This window comes from Gracilinanus agilis, chromosome 2 (assembly GCF_016433145.1).
Source record: "Gracilinanus agilis isolate LMUSP501 chromosome 2, AgileGrace, whole genome shotgun sequence".
NCBI classification, from domain to species: Eukaryota; Metazoa; Chordata; class Mammalia; order Didelphimorphia; family Didelphidae; genus Gracilinanus; species Gracilinanus agilis.
The window spans coordinates 502,231,621-502,248,786 of record NC_058131.1 but is presented as its reverse complement, the minus strand read 5'-3'; the positions used below and the strand labels follow the sequence as shown (position 1 = coordinate 502,248,786).

At 36.5% G+C, this 17,166-nt stretch overlaps 1 protein-coding gene across 1 annotated transcript in view; it reads right to left on the bottom strand.

The window, feature by feature from the left end:
• Positions 1-17,166, bottom strand: part of TDP1 (tyrosyl-DNA phosphodiesterase 1) — a 164,491-nt gene that overhangs the window by 117,124 nt on the left and 30,201 nt on the right. Inside the window, exons 7-9 of the mRNA XM_044664999.1 lie at positions 12,871-12,963; positions 2,248-2,418; positions 677-755 (exon numbers count right to left, since the gene is read on the bottom strand). Of these exons, the coding sequence (XP_044520934.1) occupies positions 677-755; positions 2,248-2,418; positions 12,871-12,963 (343 nt within the window). The remainder of the gene's footprint in view (positions 1-676; positions 756-2,247; positions 2,419-12,870; positions 12,964-17,166) is intronic.

The following is a 17,166-nucleotide window of genomic DNA, read 5'->3' as shown; positions in this document are numbered from 1 at the left end:
AAAAAGCACTATAAGAAGACACCTCACCTCTCCCCACTTCTTAGCAGAGGGGGAGAATTATGAGTGTGGAATGCAACATATAACATTAGGCATATTTTCAATATGTTGGTAAATTTTGCAGAATCTTTTTCTCGTTTTTTTTTTTAAATTCTTGGTCATAGAGAATCATGCATGTGGGAAAGTATATCATGAGAAACATTGGTGATTTAAAAATAGAAGATATCAATATTTTAAAAAAATTAATATATCCAAAAATCACAGGGTTACAAGAGTAAATAATTAGAAGGGACCTTTTGCTCTCATCTAATCCAAACCTCTCATTTTATGTGTGCTAAATAAATTAATATTTTATCTTGTTGTTCAATATTTCAGTCCTATTCTTTATGATCCCATGCTGGGGCTTTCTTGGTAAAGATATGGAAGTAGTTTGTTATTTCTTTTCCTGTTCATTTTACAGATGAGGAAACTGAGGCAAAAAGTCACTTGCCCAGGGTCACACAGCTAATAAGTGTCTGAGGCCATATTTGAATTCAGGTCTTTCTGACTCCAGGCACTACGCTATATCGAGAAATTAGCCAGAGGATACACAGCTAGGGATTATATCCTAGTTCTCAAGAAGTTTACATTTCAAGGGGAAAACAAAAAACAACAACAAAAACATGAAAATTTTAGTTACCTTTCTAAGTCGAAAATGGCCCCAGTCTCCTTTATGATTGCCTTGAAATCGTCCAGGAGTTGAACCAATAAGATATACTCTAAAAAGCATTGGAGACAAGTAATAAAATGTAAAGCACAGAATGTATGTCAAAAAGTTAACGTACAAAGTTTCCACATCTCACTTTCTTCATTTGCTTCCAAAGAAGGAATAATTTATATTCAAAAGATAGCATTTCATCTGAGGAAGAGGTAATATTTTCAATCAATCAGAAAAAGTTACTGATAGAATGTCTACTATTTGTAGGGTATTGTACTTTTAAAAGTTCCTTGCGGGTGTAGAGGGGAAAAAGTTTGGAAAAGGAAACTCTCTTTAATAAATTCACAGTTTCATGTATCATTTCCTCCCTCTGGTTCTTTAATGCATATGGAAGAAATGTTCTTTTTATCTCATGTTTGCTAAGATCAAAAAAATTTTTTAAAAGTTAAAACCAAAGAATTTATATTCAAGAAAGATATAGGGAGCATCTACAAGGTGCAAAGTATTCTGGGGAATTTTTTGAAAAATGACTAATAACTCAATGCCTGCCTTAAGGAAGGAGTTTATATGATATGGAATAAAATTATATTCTATACTTTCTCCTCTAGCCTCTTTCTTGCATGCCAGTTTGCCCAATAAAATTTAAGTCCCCATTCTCTGTTTTATAATCTTCATTCATTCAATAAATATTCATCAAGTATTTTCTATGGACAAGACACTGTGAAGAGCTACAAAGACGAATGAGTTTCTCTGCCCTGAATGAGCTAATGGTCTATCAGGGGAGATAAGACCTAAACATAAATAACTACGAGGCAAAGTAAAATGTGGTATGCCCCCCAAGATAAGCAAGAATAAAATACTACAGGGTTCAGAAGGCCATAGGCAGGAGGTTTCACCACTTCCTGTTGAAAGGCTGGAGAAACATGATGCAAGGGTAAATTGGGGCACATTTTGGAAAAAAAGACCAAGAAGAAAATAACAAATATATTGAGATAAATATCACACCATCAATCATCTACATGTAAACAGCAAAAATCTTATGTGGGCTTTAAATATTTTTATTATATCTCTAAATCAGATATTAACATTTTGGGGAGAGCAGGGCTACAGACCCTTTTGGTAGCTATGGACCTGTTCTCTGAACAATGTTTTTAAATGCAATAAGATACACATAATTACAAAGGAAACCAGTTACACCAAAATAATGATGTAATTTTTTTTTCCCTGAGTTCACAGAAATTTGTGTTTCCCTAGGTTCAAAATCTCTATTTTACATTATTTCAGAGAAATGGTTTCTCCTGTTGAATCTTTCTACCCCCAAATCCAGCACCAATTAATCATTTTACATTTTTGCCAGTTTCTCTTTACTCTAATTATTTACTATTTACTTTGCATTGTTCTACTTGTGGAAATATTATTTTTCATAAGAAAATTTAAGTTCCTTGAGAGCAGGGACTGTTTCATTTTTGCCGCTAAGTTCCCTAGCAACTCGCAGAGTTCCCTGCACATAGTAGGTAATTCATAAATTACTTTATTGAATGAATAAAGCCTACCTTGTTTCAGAAAGGTCATGCTCTTGAATGATATCTGCCCACTCTTTAAGAGAAGGAGCACTGTAAGCCATTAAGTAATTTATCAGATCAGATTTGAAATTTGTTGATGATTCACCAGAGGTACTGGGTGTTCCATATGGTAGCCGTGGATATAAAGGGCTGAGCCATATTCTGCAAGAAAAAGAAAAAGCATAAGCTGAAATGTAGTGTTGGGTTGTTTTATTTTTGTTGTCGTTCAGTACTATACTATTCTTCATGACCCCATGGACATAGTTCATGTAGTTTTCTTGGCAAAAAGACTGGATTGTTTTGTCACTTCCTTTTCCATGTTTTAGTTACCATGCATTTATTCTAGAGAAGAGAAGGATTATCTCACTTCTTATTAAGGATGCAAAGGATTGTTATATCCAGGAAAACCACCAAATATCCTTCCATCCCAAGCCCTGGAATAAATGACTAAGGGAGACTGTCGGTTCTTCTTTTCTGGCTATCTTAGATAAGTCAGATTCTCATCTATCTTGAATGGTTGTAAATGGATAAACCAAAAGCCAGAAAGATGGATCAGAACAGTGGTCCATAAACCTTTAGGTTCTTAATGCTATGATCACCTAAGAAGGGTCATGGTATAGTGGGAAAAGTGCTGGACCTGGAGCTAGGGATATCTGGGTTAAAATGGTGCTTCAGGTACTATGAGCTGTGTAGACTCAGTTTCTTCATCTGTACAATGAGGATAATAACACCTGAAGTACCTACCCAATGGGATGTTGTGAGGATCACACAGGATAAACCTAAGAAAGGTATTTTTCAAAGTTTAAAGTGCTAAATAATCAGACTAGTACTAGATGGGGCCTTATAGATAACTGAGACCAGGCTCACCATCTGTAAGATAAGGCTTTGGAAAGCAAGTGACTAGCCCAGACTCACAGAAAATAACAGAGATAAGACTAGAACTGAGCTCCCCTGACTCCCAACTTGACATTCTTTCCAAGGGCAGAGGAGGCAATATGTTATTAACACAGTCCTATCTCAACACACATATCAGCAATTAACTATTTCTAAAGGTATAGCCTATAAATGTTCTTATATACTAGAGGGCGGTCCATGGAAATTAAGTGTCATGATGACATCGATGGGGAAGAAAGCTGTACAATTAAAGAAAATGGCTCTCTATTTCATTTTGCAGATATGATGATTATTTTTTCAAAGCATAAAAAGTATTCAGTCTTTCTTTGTAACTAATATGCCCTATAAAAAATAGCTAGTACACAGTCCAGATGAGTCATGATTTGAAGAAAACAATTCCAAGAGAGTCAGAGGTGCCTAAAACAATTAGCCACAAAGGTATGAATCGGCCATTAATCCGTTCTAAGAATGCACCTGGGAAAATATAGTAGGTTTTTGTTAAAATTTCCTATATCAGAACCAATCCTGATTTTGCCCTATTTTTTAAAATATGAAAAACAATTCTATGGACATGGAAACATGAGATTTCTCCAAAGCAGATTTTCCACTGTCTTCCAAAGAAGCTAATCTTAAAGAGCTACTCTGTAAGTAACTCCACAAATAATTTTCTTTCCCTTTAGTTACAAAGAAGATAAAGGACATCAAAAGTAGACTAATTGGCTATTTCAGCTCTTCTTTAACACTAAAGCCCCAACAAAAAATGATTTTCATGTCAGTTCTACAAGGTATCCGTATCTTAGCTTTTCTCTTTGATAAAAGAGTAAAATCTAGTTGCATAGTCACTGTACCCAAAGACAGAATAACAACTGAAACATCTAGCATTGATAAGATAGTTTAAGAAAGGGTTTTATATTATATCATTTAATCCTCATAACAATACTGAGCAATAGGTCCTATTAAAAGACAACTAGATCAATGTGACCCTGAGCAAGTCACTTTATTCCCATTGCCCAATCCCTCATAACTTCTGCCTTGGAAGCAATACACAGTATTGAGTCTAAGATGGAAGGTAAGGGTTTAAAAAAATAAAAGATAACTAGGTGAGAGCTCCAGACCTAGAGTCAGGAAGATGTGAGTTTAAATTTGGCCTCAGGCCCTTACTGGCTGTATTACCCTGGGCAAGTCACTTGATCTCTAAAACTCAGTTTCCTCATCTATAAAATGGGAAAGTAACAGCAACTGCCTCTCAGAGTTGTGCAGATCAAATGAGATAATAAACCTAAATAATCTGGCACAGTGCCTTGTACATAGTAAGCTCTATAAAAAAGGTTAACTATGATTATTTATTATTATTAACTACGTTACCTTGTAGAGGTAATGCCTGTTTCCTCATCTGTAAAATGAACATAATAATAGCACTTACCTCACAGGGCTGTTGTGAGGACAAAATGAAATAATAATTGTAAAGCGTTTAGCACAATGCATGGAACACAGTGCTACATAAATGCTGGCTATTATTATTATTATTATCATCATCATCATCATCCTCCCAATTTTGCAGATAAGTTTGATAGAGGTTGAGTGACTTACCATGAGTTACATAGCTAAAAAGTGTGTGAGAATTTGAACATGTGTCTTCCTATCTCCAAGTTGAGAAATCTTATATTACCTCATAATTTAAAAATAATATTCAAACTACATCATCACAAGAGGATGGCGAAGACCCAGGGAGAAAGAATGAGCAGGGAAACATGTATTCAGATTATGGCAAAAGAAAAGTTAATTTCACAGCCTCTCTTGGTATTGGGGGCTCTTCTAAGGCTGCCATGTTTCCATTTGCATTACATTTATCTCCATAAATGTCTTACACTGACTACTATTCAATTCAATGAGTAATTATTACACTATTTGCAGAGGACCAAGCCAGGCTTTTAGATTACAAAGACTAAAATGAATCATGTATTTGGTCAAGGAGCTAAATTTCTACCGTAAGGATGCACCATGAATACAGGTAAGTATAAAACATGGCTGGGAAAGGGGCAAAAGGAAAATCAGACAAATAGCTCTAGGAATATTTGAAGAAAGAAAGAGATGTAAAAGCTAGGGAGGAAGGGGAATCAGGGAAAGGTTCATAAAGAAGGCAGTGCTTGAGCAGAACCTTTTGGAAGATAAAGAGTTCTCCAAGGCAGAAATGAGGAGAGGGAACATTCCTGGTATGGGAGAAAAGCTATACAAAAAGCACAGGAAGGAAAGCTTAGGAAAAGTCAGGTTTGTGAAACAGGCAATAGACCAGTGTGAGAAGAGCCCTGGAGAGGGGGGGACAATGTGAAATCAAGTTAGAGACATCAACCAGAACAGACTATAGAGGTCCTAAATGTCAAGCAAGAAGGCTATTTCATCCTCCAGGCAATAGGGAACACTGAAGGTTTCTGAGGAGAGGAGTAGCATAGTCAGATGTGTGTCTCAGAAAGATGGCTTAGACAGCAAGGACTGGAGAGGACAAAAAATGGTGCCACGGAGAGCAATATGGAGATGATTCCAGTAGGGTTGGTGAGAGGTGATGAGGGCCTGAATTAAGGTGGTTGCGGAGTGAATGGGGACAGATATAAGAGATGTCGAGGAGGCAGAATTTGACAGAACTTGGCCCATACTGGCAATGGGAAGAGAGAGAGACGCAAGAGTCAAGAAAGTGATGCTTTGTATCTGGGTATCTGGAAAGATCAAACAGAGAATGAGAAGCCTTAAAAAGTGGGAGGGTTGAAGGGAGTAAAAAGTTGAATTCACCCTTAGACATGCAAATTTTTGAGGTACTAGAAGACAATTAGGTAGAGTGTAGACCTGGAATTTACAAGAAAGATTAGGGAAAAACATATAGATTTGAACATCATTGAGTAAAGCTGATAATTGAACCCATCAGTAGATAAGTTAACCAGGACACAGAGAACATAAAATGAATCTTTTTTTTTTTAAACCCTTATGTTCCATCTTAGAATCAATACTGTGTGTTAGTTCCAAGGCAGAAGGGCTGCTAGGTAAGGGCTAGGAGTTAAGTGACTTGTCCAGAATGACATAGCTAGGAAATGTTGAACACAGGATCTCCCATCTCTAGGCTTAGCTCTCTATCCACTGCACCACCTAAGTGCCCCCATAAAATGAAACTTAAAGAGCTTAAAAATGAATCATGTAAACATGGAAAAATATTTTTAAAAATCAGAGGGAGGGAGGAAGGAAGGGAGGAAGGGAGGGGAGCAAGGAAGGAAGGAGGGAGGAACTGGGCCTTAAATCAAGGTTTCTCTGCTTGAGGAAAAATTTGGACTCAGATAGGCAGACAATTACTAGCTGTGCAATCCTGGGAAAGACCCTTAGTCCTGTTTGCCTTGGTTTTCTCTTCTATAAAATAAGCTAGAAAAGGAAATAGCAAACCACTACAGTATCTCTGCCAAGAAAACCCCAAAGAGGGTCTTGAAGAATTGGACGCTCCTGAAAAATGACTCAACAACAATGATGAGATAACAGATATGACTTTGAGGGAGCAGGTTTGCTGTAGTGGTGGAGTAGGAGACAAAGAATTAAGAAGAGTAGGTAATGATGAACTGTAGGCAGTGAATATAAAGGCCTTTTTAAAAAAAAAAAAGATAAGCTGGTAGGTAAGATGTAAGGAAAGCTATAGACTATTAATAGGCTACAGTGATTAGGCTAGCACAAACTGATTTTAAGTTCTTTGAGGACAGAGACAGTGCCTTATTTATCTCTGTATGCTCTTCAGTGCTTATCACAGAACACTGTACATTACACAGGCTATAAATATTGACTGAATGAATAAAAGCATTTAGGAAAATAAAAGAGCTTGGAAAACCATATACAACAGTACTTAGAGCATATACTCAGATAGTTCTCTATTTGTTAGATGCCAAATTCATACCTAACATTATATTAGTTGATGGCTCAAGAAGTTTGGCTTCATTGACTTGCTTGGGTTGAGGAGGCCCTGGCCAGAGATACTGACCTTTCAGCTCTTCTCCTGTCTTTGGTAGGACACTCTCTTCAGTCTAAAGGCACTCAGATTCGGACTTAGGGTATTTAGCAAAGCAATATTTTCTACCTACTACCTACATTTCCCGCTTTACTATCTCTACCTTGCTGTAAAAAGCTATTAAAGCTACTAATAGCCTCATGACTTAAAAGAGTTAATTTTTATAAACGGTAACCATAATTTAAAAAATTCTTATATTTGTCAAACCCATTTTTAATTATTACAAGTACTACATACATTTTATGCATTTATGATAAACTATTTAAGACCTCTACACTTCTAGCATTTCTGTGTCATCTGCTGGCTTTCATGTTTTTGCAAAAACTTTTTCTTTTAACTTTAAGAAATTGTGTATATTATTTTAAAGATAAAATATGTTGATATTATGCAATACTATACAAATGTTTTATGCATTTATGAGTTTCTAAACTTCTTCTGTGTCATCTGTTAGCCTTTGCATGTCTGTGGCTAACACAAAACTCCCCAATGCCATTTAATTTCTTGTGCCAACTCATGATTTCAAAAACATGACACATAAAGCATGATATGGAAGGGATATCTGTAATTACATATGCACAGTGTTTTAAAGGAAACAAAATGTTTCACATATATTATTACAGTTGAACCTCACAACAGCCTTAAATGATACACTACAAGTGTGTGTGTGTGGGTGTGTGTGTGTGTGTATGTATGCCTTTCTTTGTATCCTTTGCATTTAGCACAGCAAGTGTTTATGGACTGAATGATTGGTCCCTGAGCTCTATCATTCTTCCTCACAACTCGGAAGAGGAAGTGAGGGCAGTATCTTTGTGGTCTACTCCATAGACCATAGCAGAAGGAATTCTCCTGCTTTTCTACCATGTCTTTGAACCCAGGTTAACTGCCCTTTCTTCACCTTTTCACTATATCTGGATAGCTTTTTTATTTATTTCCCCTGGAAAGTTCAAGTTGGGGGCAGCTAGGTGGCTCAGTGGATAGTGTCAGGTCTGGAAATGCAAGGACCTGGGTTCAAATGTAACCTCAGACACTTCATACCTTTGTGACTCTGGGCAAGTCACTTAACTCCAATTGGCTAGCTCTTGTCTTTCGTCTGCCTTGGAACCAGTATTTGTGTCAATTCTAAGACATAAAGTAAAGGTTTAATAAAAAAAGTTCAAGTTGACTTTTGTTGAAGAAGAGGAAGGAAATAAATTTACCTATATGCTACAACCATTAAACACAATGGCCAATGATTTAGTCATTGATCGAAAAGATTACTATAATCATGATTTCAAAACTGTAGAACTGGATGACATCCTGTCCAACTTTGAGATTCTCTAATTTAATGAATTAAATTTTTCCTCAAAAACTCAGAAAGTCAAGAAGCCAAGGAATTACAAGGAGCCATCTAGAAAGTAATAAAAAAAGAAAAGAAGATAAAAGCCTTCTGAAGCTTTCCTTTCAAACAGAAATAATCAACCCTCCCCAAAAGTCTGATTCTCTAGACTTAACCACCAAATCTTAGCTACCACTGTCTCAGGCCCTTTCTCCCATTGGCACATTCTTGCCAGAACCTCCATTTGGGGTAGAGAGACCCAAACCAGCCATCTCTGACTCTATTTAGCTACTGTGCCTCAACTGTCTTCCTGAAATTTCCTTCTCCACTAGTGAGGTCAGGTCAGCCATCCTTCACTCTCCTGACTTAATAACTGTGTCCCTGCCAGGGTGCTTTCTCCCATCTTCCCACTTGTCTCTCATTTTTCAGCTCCTCTTTTAAATGTTGTCTTCCCCCAACAGAATGCAAGCTCCCTGGCAGCAGGGAGTATAACATTACCCTCTATAGCAACAGAGAATTTGGGAAGAAAGGAGGGCCTCACAGGAAAGATGGTGAATCCCCTTTTGGACATATAGAATCTGAGTTTCACAGGACATTCATTCTGAGCTTTCCTAGAGGCAGATGATATATGATACTGGAGCTCAAGAGATTTCTGGCTATATAGATTTAGGAATTATCAACAGATATTGTGACAATCTGCAATTATCAGCAGAAGTAATCATTAAAACCACAGCTCTTCTTAAAAGGTAGAAAATGGACCATTTCAAGAGAAAAGAGGTGTCTGGGTCTCAAGAATAACAATATGAATACAGTGACACGGCTAGGAAAGAGTTTAATAAATGTCAGAAAATGAAGAGACCAGGAGTGGTGGCTAGTAATTGCCTGCTGATGAGTACTGATGAAGCTATCTGTTGGCCTGACACATGCAACAGAATTAGTCTGCCATCTTCTTCCCCCCCCCCCCCCCCCCCGGGGCTCATGGCTGGAATTTGAATGAAAACCTCTGGGACCTGTCAAAACCTGATGATCACTATCCATTCCTGGAGATTCATATGGAGATAATAAACATCACCAAGGGTAGGGAATGCACTGCTAAATCATATGAAGTCACAGAACAAAAAAGAGCTTAAGACCTCAGGAACTAAGTGATATTTCTATCACTACTGCCCACTGAAGGTAGGGAATTTAAAAGAGGAAGGCAAATGTCTTCTCCTGTTTATGCTACTTGTAATAATCTTATTATTTGGGCCACTTAGTCATAGATCCTCGGATTTCAGCAAAGCATTTGATAGTTGCTAATGCTATCCTTGTGGATAAGTTAGTATATGATACATTATATGTAATATGAAAAATATCACACATTTTATTGTTATGGATTGTATTTGTTATAATAACATTATACTGCTGCTGTTGTTGTTCAACCGTATCCAGTTCTTTGTGATTCCCATGGACCACAGCACACCAGGCCTTTCTCTCCTCCACCGTCTCTCAAAGACTATCCAAAGTTCAGGTTTGTTGCTTCCATAACTATCTAGCCATCTCAATCCCTTCTCCTTTTACCTTCAGTCTTTCTCAATATCAGGGCCTTTTCCTTTGGGTCCTGTTCTTCTCATTACATCGCCAAAGTACTGAAGCTTCAGCTCTAATATCGGACCTTCCAGTGAACAGTAAATTCTACTGTGTGAGGTGGGGTAGGATTAGACAATTTTCAATGTCTCTGAGTTCTAACATCCTATGATCCTGTGACTTCCCAAATATTCATTCCCTCCTTTTGTTTCACAATGGTACATCCAATCATGCCTTTCTATCTCCATCCTTTCCCCAAAGTCCATCTCACTGATTTTGGCAAAACAACATGCTTGGTTATATTCACGTTAATCCCTCTCACTAAAATATAAGTGGTACTATCCACCACGGCATCAGCATGGAAACAAAAATAAAGAAATCACAGATGGCTTCCTGCATCACCTTGGCTTCTTAAATCTGTAGCTATCTCTGCAAAATGAGCTCATTTTTCACTTTTATTGCACTGGTCCAAATTTTTATATGCTACAGCTTCAAATGTTTGAAATGAATTAGTACAAACCACATTTAATGATACTATGCTGATGCTATGACCTCAGTCTTCCCAACATTTAATTAAGGGATAAATAAAAAACAAAAGCATTTTTCATTTTAACAATTCCTTTTGTCCCAGAGGAATATAAAACACTGCCAAATGTTCCCCAGGATACAAACTTGCATACTCTCACTTTAAAAAAAATCAATAGTGAGGGGCAGTGAGGTGGCTCAGTGGATTGAGAGTAAGGCCCAAAGATCAGTGGTCCTAGGTTCAAATCTAGCCTCAGACACTCCATAGCTGTGTGATCCTGGGCAAGTCACTTAATCCCAATGGACTAGCCCTTACTGCTCTTTGGCCCTGGAACCAATATTTTGTATTGATTCTAAGACAGAAGGTAAGAGTTTAAAAAAACAATGAATGGTACAAAGAAACATGCCATAGAAGTTGGCAAAGGTGGGGTGTTATGATCAACGGAAGGTGTAAGAGGGATTTGCTAGGACATTTCATATTTGTATCAAGCTTAAATTCTTACTATAAAGGCTGCATTTTCTCCAAAAACCAGACTGGGAGAAAAACAAATTAGTCTATGATTAATGTTATTTTTTAGTACATGCTTTTTATTATCTATTTTTCCTACATGATCACATTTTAGGTAAAACTAAGGATGGAACTTTGATTTGTTACTTCAGTGGTATAGGGAATCTCTGGATAAAAGATTTCCCATTAACAAAGGTTATTCTCATCTCTGCAATTTATACTTTTAGAGAATTGCTGAGAGCATTGAGAGCCTAAGCATGTCGCTGAAGGTCACAGAGCCAGTATGTGACAGGGGCTGGACTTAAACTGAGGCCTTCCTGGCTAAGGCCAGTCCTCCACACACTTGGCCACACTATCATTAATTTTAAGAATACAATTGAGAATGGAACTAATATCACATAGGCCTGAATCAAAAACCTTGGACATAATTCCTATGCTAACAACAGCAGCAATGTGAAACCTATAGTCTAAGCAATCTCAGGATCAAAGAACTTTATTCATTCTATATAAACTGCTATTCACACAACATATTAAAATTCAAACATTTCAGCAATCTAGCAAATAATTCTGGTGGTTGTTGTTCACTTGTTTCATTTAAGAAAGACTCTTAGTGACCCCATTTGGGGTTTTCTTGACAAATATAAAACAATAGTTTCTCATTTTCTTCTTCAGATTATTTTACAGATGAGGAAACTGAGACAAACAGGTGAAGTGACTTGTCCAGGGTCACCCACAGCTAGGAAGCATCTGAGGTCAGATTTGCACTCAGGAAGATGAGTCTTCATGACTCCAGGCCCAGTGCTCTATCCACTGTGCCACCCAACTATCCTCTGATCTGTAGTAAGGAAAATTAAATATACTCAGTACTTGATAATATAAGCAATGTGATTTTTGGGCAGAGCCAGCACAAGAATTTGTTTTGCTTAATTATGCATAATTACAAAGATTTTTTTCCCTTAATTGGTAGGGTAAAAAGGGAGGCAAAGTTGGGATAGGATTGAAAGAAAAGATCATTGAAGTATGTTTCTAAAATGTCTGGAATGTTCTCCCTCCTCCACTTTCCCTACTGATCTCTAGCTAGCTTAAAGTTCTAACTAAAATCCTTTCATTTACAAGAAGCCTTTCCAATCCTTCTTAATTCTAGTGCCTTCTTTCCATTAATTATTTCCTATTTACCCTGAATATAGCTTGCTTTGTATATATCTGTCTGTATGTTGTCTCCTCCATTAGATTGTAAGCTCCTTGAAGGTAGGGGCTGTCTTTTGCCTCTTTGTGCAACCCTGGTCCTTAGCATAATGACTAGCATAGAGTAGCTATTTAAAAATGTTGACTCATTAACTGAAGGTCATTAGGAAACAAAGATCAGCAGGAAAACTTTGAAAGTTACATGTTGAACTTACTTTATACTTTTTTAAAAACAATTTGTATATAATAAAGATTCAAAGTTTGTTGTTCCTCAGTTCTACTGAGTGTATGGAAGTATTTGTTTTAGTTGATTTTTTTTTAATTTCAGAATATTTTTTTAAAAAGAAAAAGAGCTCAGATAATGTTTTGTCTCAACCATTTATCAGAGATAAAAAATAGTGTGTAAGTCATTTCACCTCTGTGGCCTCAGCTTCAACATCAGTAACACAGGGATACTAATAGTTACAATACTCACTCAAAAGGGCTGGCCAAAGGAAAAAATAAAATAACCTATCCAAAGTCGCTATCACTTAACTTACACATATTTCAGAAGATATAGTCACTCCTGAGAGGCAAAACAAAACATACCCTTGAGTTTTCTGGTGCCAGTCAGCCTGAATAAGATTGGAAGTATGGATAACGACTCGAAGACCTTCTTCATATAACAGTAGCATCATTTTCCTTTAAAAAAAAAAATGAGTACAGATAGTCAGAAGTACCATCAGAAATATATGGGGTTCTAATAATCCCAAACCAGATTCAGGATTTAAAAATTCAGAGTAGACAAAGACCATTGCCTAAATAATAGAATGAAATTGTAAAAGCATTTTTTATCATTTCAATTCTTCCTCTATATTATAACATGGAAGACAGTTTACCAAGAATGGTAATAAAGTATTTTTGTGGAGTAGGAGTGTTACCTGATTATTGTTTTCAGTCACGTTTGATGCCCATTTGGGATTTTCTTGACAAAGATATTGGAGTGGTTTTCCATTTTCTTCTCCCACTCATTTTACAGATGAGGAAATTGAGGCAAACAGAGAAGAGTGATTTGTCTAGGGTAGGATTTGAATTCATGAAGATGAGTCTTCGTGACTCCAGTCCAGTACATATACATATATACATATACATATACATATATATATATATATATATATATATCCACTGTACCAACTAGACGCCCTAATGTTACCTGACACTGTCTACCAGATAAATTCGAATAATTCTGCCTAGAATTTAAGATCATTCCCCAAACATTCCAGTTCTGCCTATTATTCCCAAAAGGGAACTCTTCATTTCAGTAAAGTCACCCTTTTCTATCCCTCCCACCCATCATTTTAACTTCCAACTCTTTAGCTTTGTTCATATTATTTTTTCCTCTGTACAGAAACATTCTTTGTTTTCCTCTCTACCAGCCCAACTCTCACATTTAGAGGCAGCTCTAAAAATCACCACTCCACCAAAGTCTTCCTTATAATTCCATCCAACAAAGTTCCAAGAGAATTTAATTTCTACTACATAGTCTGACATTTCAAAATCAATCAATAAACATTTACTGAACGCCTGGTATGTGCCAAGGATATAAGCCGTGTCCCACAAGTCTGGGTACCATATTAAGCTATTAAAACTTAAAAGTGCATTCAGACTTGTGGAACACTGGATATGATTTCCTTGACCATTTGATATATCCAAGTTTTTTATCTCCTCAGCTGGGGGTTGGGGGTGGTTAATGGGGAAAATTCATTAACTTAATATCAAGGTGTAGTGTATGCTACATATCCTGACACTGGCTTATATACCCTTGTGCGTTTTTTTTTTTTTCTAATTGTTAGAAACATCCAAGTTTTATCTCCTCAGATGGAGCATAAGCCTTTCAAGGTCAGGAATCAAGCCATTTACTTAATGACCAGCTTTTATATAACACTTAAAGGATTGCAAAGACTCTTCCATGTTACCTCACTTGATCCTTACAAGAACCTTCTGAGGTAGATTATTATTATCCACATTTCATAAATAAGGAAACAGGCTGAGAGAGATTAAGTGACTTAGAGCCAAAAGAGCTAATGTTTGAGGCAAGATTTGAACTCAAGGCTTCCTGATTTGAAGTCCAAAGTTCTATACACTATACAACCTAGCTGTCTCTTTTGTATACACCAATGTATGGAGCCAACATGATCAATATGACTCTACAAATAACCAGCTGTTCATTCTTTATTTCAAAGAGGCCCCATGACATCACAGGGTGATGTCTTGATTTGTGCATGAATTGGACTGAAGTGAGGGAGAGTTACACAAATTCATGTATGGTGTAGACAGAAAGAAGACAATATTATCCAGTTCAACAAATATTTCCTGAGTACTGAATGTTAAATAATGGGCTAAACATGGAAGGGAACAAGAAACAAGGCAAAACCCTTGCTCAACCTTAATAAATTTACAATCCAGCTTGAGGGAATAAAAACGTGCACCTACATAGCAATAATAAAAAATAATTAAACAGCTGTAAAGGGAAATAACAAAGCATTATGAATAATCACTGGGAAGGTCAGGAAGACATCTGTCCCTAGAAAGGATCTAATAAGGCTTCAAAAGAGGTGGGATTTCAGCTGGGTCTTGCAAGTATGTGGGAAGAAAGAGGGCACAGAGAACATCTTAAACTACAGCCTAGCATCATGGAAATGTCACAATGCTATGAAAAACTCACCGGAACAAAAATAAAATTAAAAGGGGCAGCTAAGTGACTTAGTAGATAGAGAGCCAGGTCTAGGAGAAAGGAGGTCCTAGGTTGAAATCTGGCCTTAAACACATCCTACCTGTGTGACCCTGGGCAAGTCACTTAACCCCAAGGGCTTAGCCCTTACTGTTTTTCTGCCTTGGAACCAATACTCAGTATTGACTCTACAATGGAAGGCAAGAATTTAATTAATTAAATAATAACAATATTCAACAATATTATTTCATAATATTATATTAGATATAATATCAAAATTAAAATATCTAAAATATATTATGTAGAAATGCAATTTTTAAAATAAATCCTGAGGATGACTTGCCCAAGATCACTAAATAATTAGTTAACATGTAAATTTCATTAGAATGGCAGCTGTCACCTTTCAATGTATGAAAGAAGTATATTCACTGAAATCTAAGCCAATTTACAATTTATAAACTATAATGAAACAGGCTAATACTAGGTACAAAATACAAATTTACCAAATATTTGCATTCACCAAGATCAATGAACTCTGATAACAGGAAATATAAAATAATTTAAGGGGAACCATTTCATCATTTTGCTTTTAACAAATAAAATGTGGTCTATGAGCAGGGCAAAAGCCATAGCTTTAGAAGAGAAAAAAAAATGGGAGAGAGGGGCTTCTTCTTAAAAATCTCAATCTAGATGTGATTTAAAAAAAACTCAACTTCCATCTTAGAATTAATGCTGTGCATTTGGTTCTAAGGCAGAAGAGTGGTAAGGCCTAGGTAATGGGGGTTAAGTGACTTGTCCAGGGTCACACAGCTAGGAAATATCTGAGGTCACATATGAACTCAGGACCTCCTGTCTAGGCCTGACTCTCAAATCCACTGAGCCACCTAGCTGCCCCCACTAGATGTGATTTTAACCTTATAATTTATGTTTTTCTTTTTTCTTTTAAATATTCATAACAATATAGTATTAATATAACATATAATACATGTTAATATATTAATAATCAGCACATTATTAATATATGATACATGGTAATATAGTAATAACATATTATGATTAATAATAAATCATATTTCATTTTATTTTAAAGCTTCATTTTATAGATTAGGAAACTTAGGTCGAGAAAAAAAATTATAATATACTCGCTTGCTTTCAGAAATCTGTCATAAGTGTATAACCCAGATCAAATTGTTTACCATCTCTGAGAGGGAAGGGAAGAAGGGAGACAATTTGGATCTTATAACTTCAGAAAATGCTAAAAATTGTCACATGTAATTGGGAAAATAAAAGATCTTTGAGTTTAAAAAATTTGTTGCAAGATTTAAATGAGTTATGTGTAAAGTGACCTGTAAATCTCAAGAGCATCACATAAATGTAAGATGTTACTGTTTTCATGGTTTTTCCCTTTTATTATTTTTTTTCCCCGAAAAGACAAGATGGCAAGATGGTCTTAAAGGAAGTTTGTTGTTCAGTCATTTTTCAGTCATGTCCAATTCTTCATGACCCTACTTGGAGATTTTCTTGGCAAAGATGCTAGAATGGCTTGCCACTTCCTCCTCCAGTTTGTTTTACAGATGAGGAAACTGAGGCAAACCATCACACAGCTAGTGTCCAAGGCTGTATTTAATCTCAAGTCTTCCTGACTTCAGGCCCAGTGCTCTATACACTGAGCAACCTACCTGTCCCTGGACTTGATGGAAGATGTATTTAAATCCCATCCTACAGATTCTTAATAATTGTTACCTTGGCAAGTTACTTACTTAATCTCTCTGAGCCTCAGTTCCATCATTGGTAAAATGTTGGTAACAGTACCTACTACCTTGGAGGGTTGCTATATGGATGAAATGAAGTAATGCATGCCAGTGTCAACTAGAAGCAACTCAGGGGACACAGCAGATAGAGCATTTTCAGTATATCACATGGATAACAAGGTAAAAGTTAGTGTTCCAGAAGACTAGAAGAGGGGGAAAAAAAATCAACTTGGCTCAGCAATGTATAACCTACGTGTGACCTCAAACAGGTTACTTATTAATTATAAGAGTAATACCTTACACTTATATGTAAACCTGGAAACATCTGAGTTCAAATCCTGTCTCTGACCATCATGAGCTGTGGGGTCTGAGGCAATTCATTTATGGTCTCTCAGCCTCAGTTTCCTCATCTGCAAAATGAAG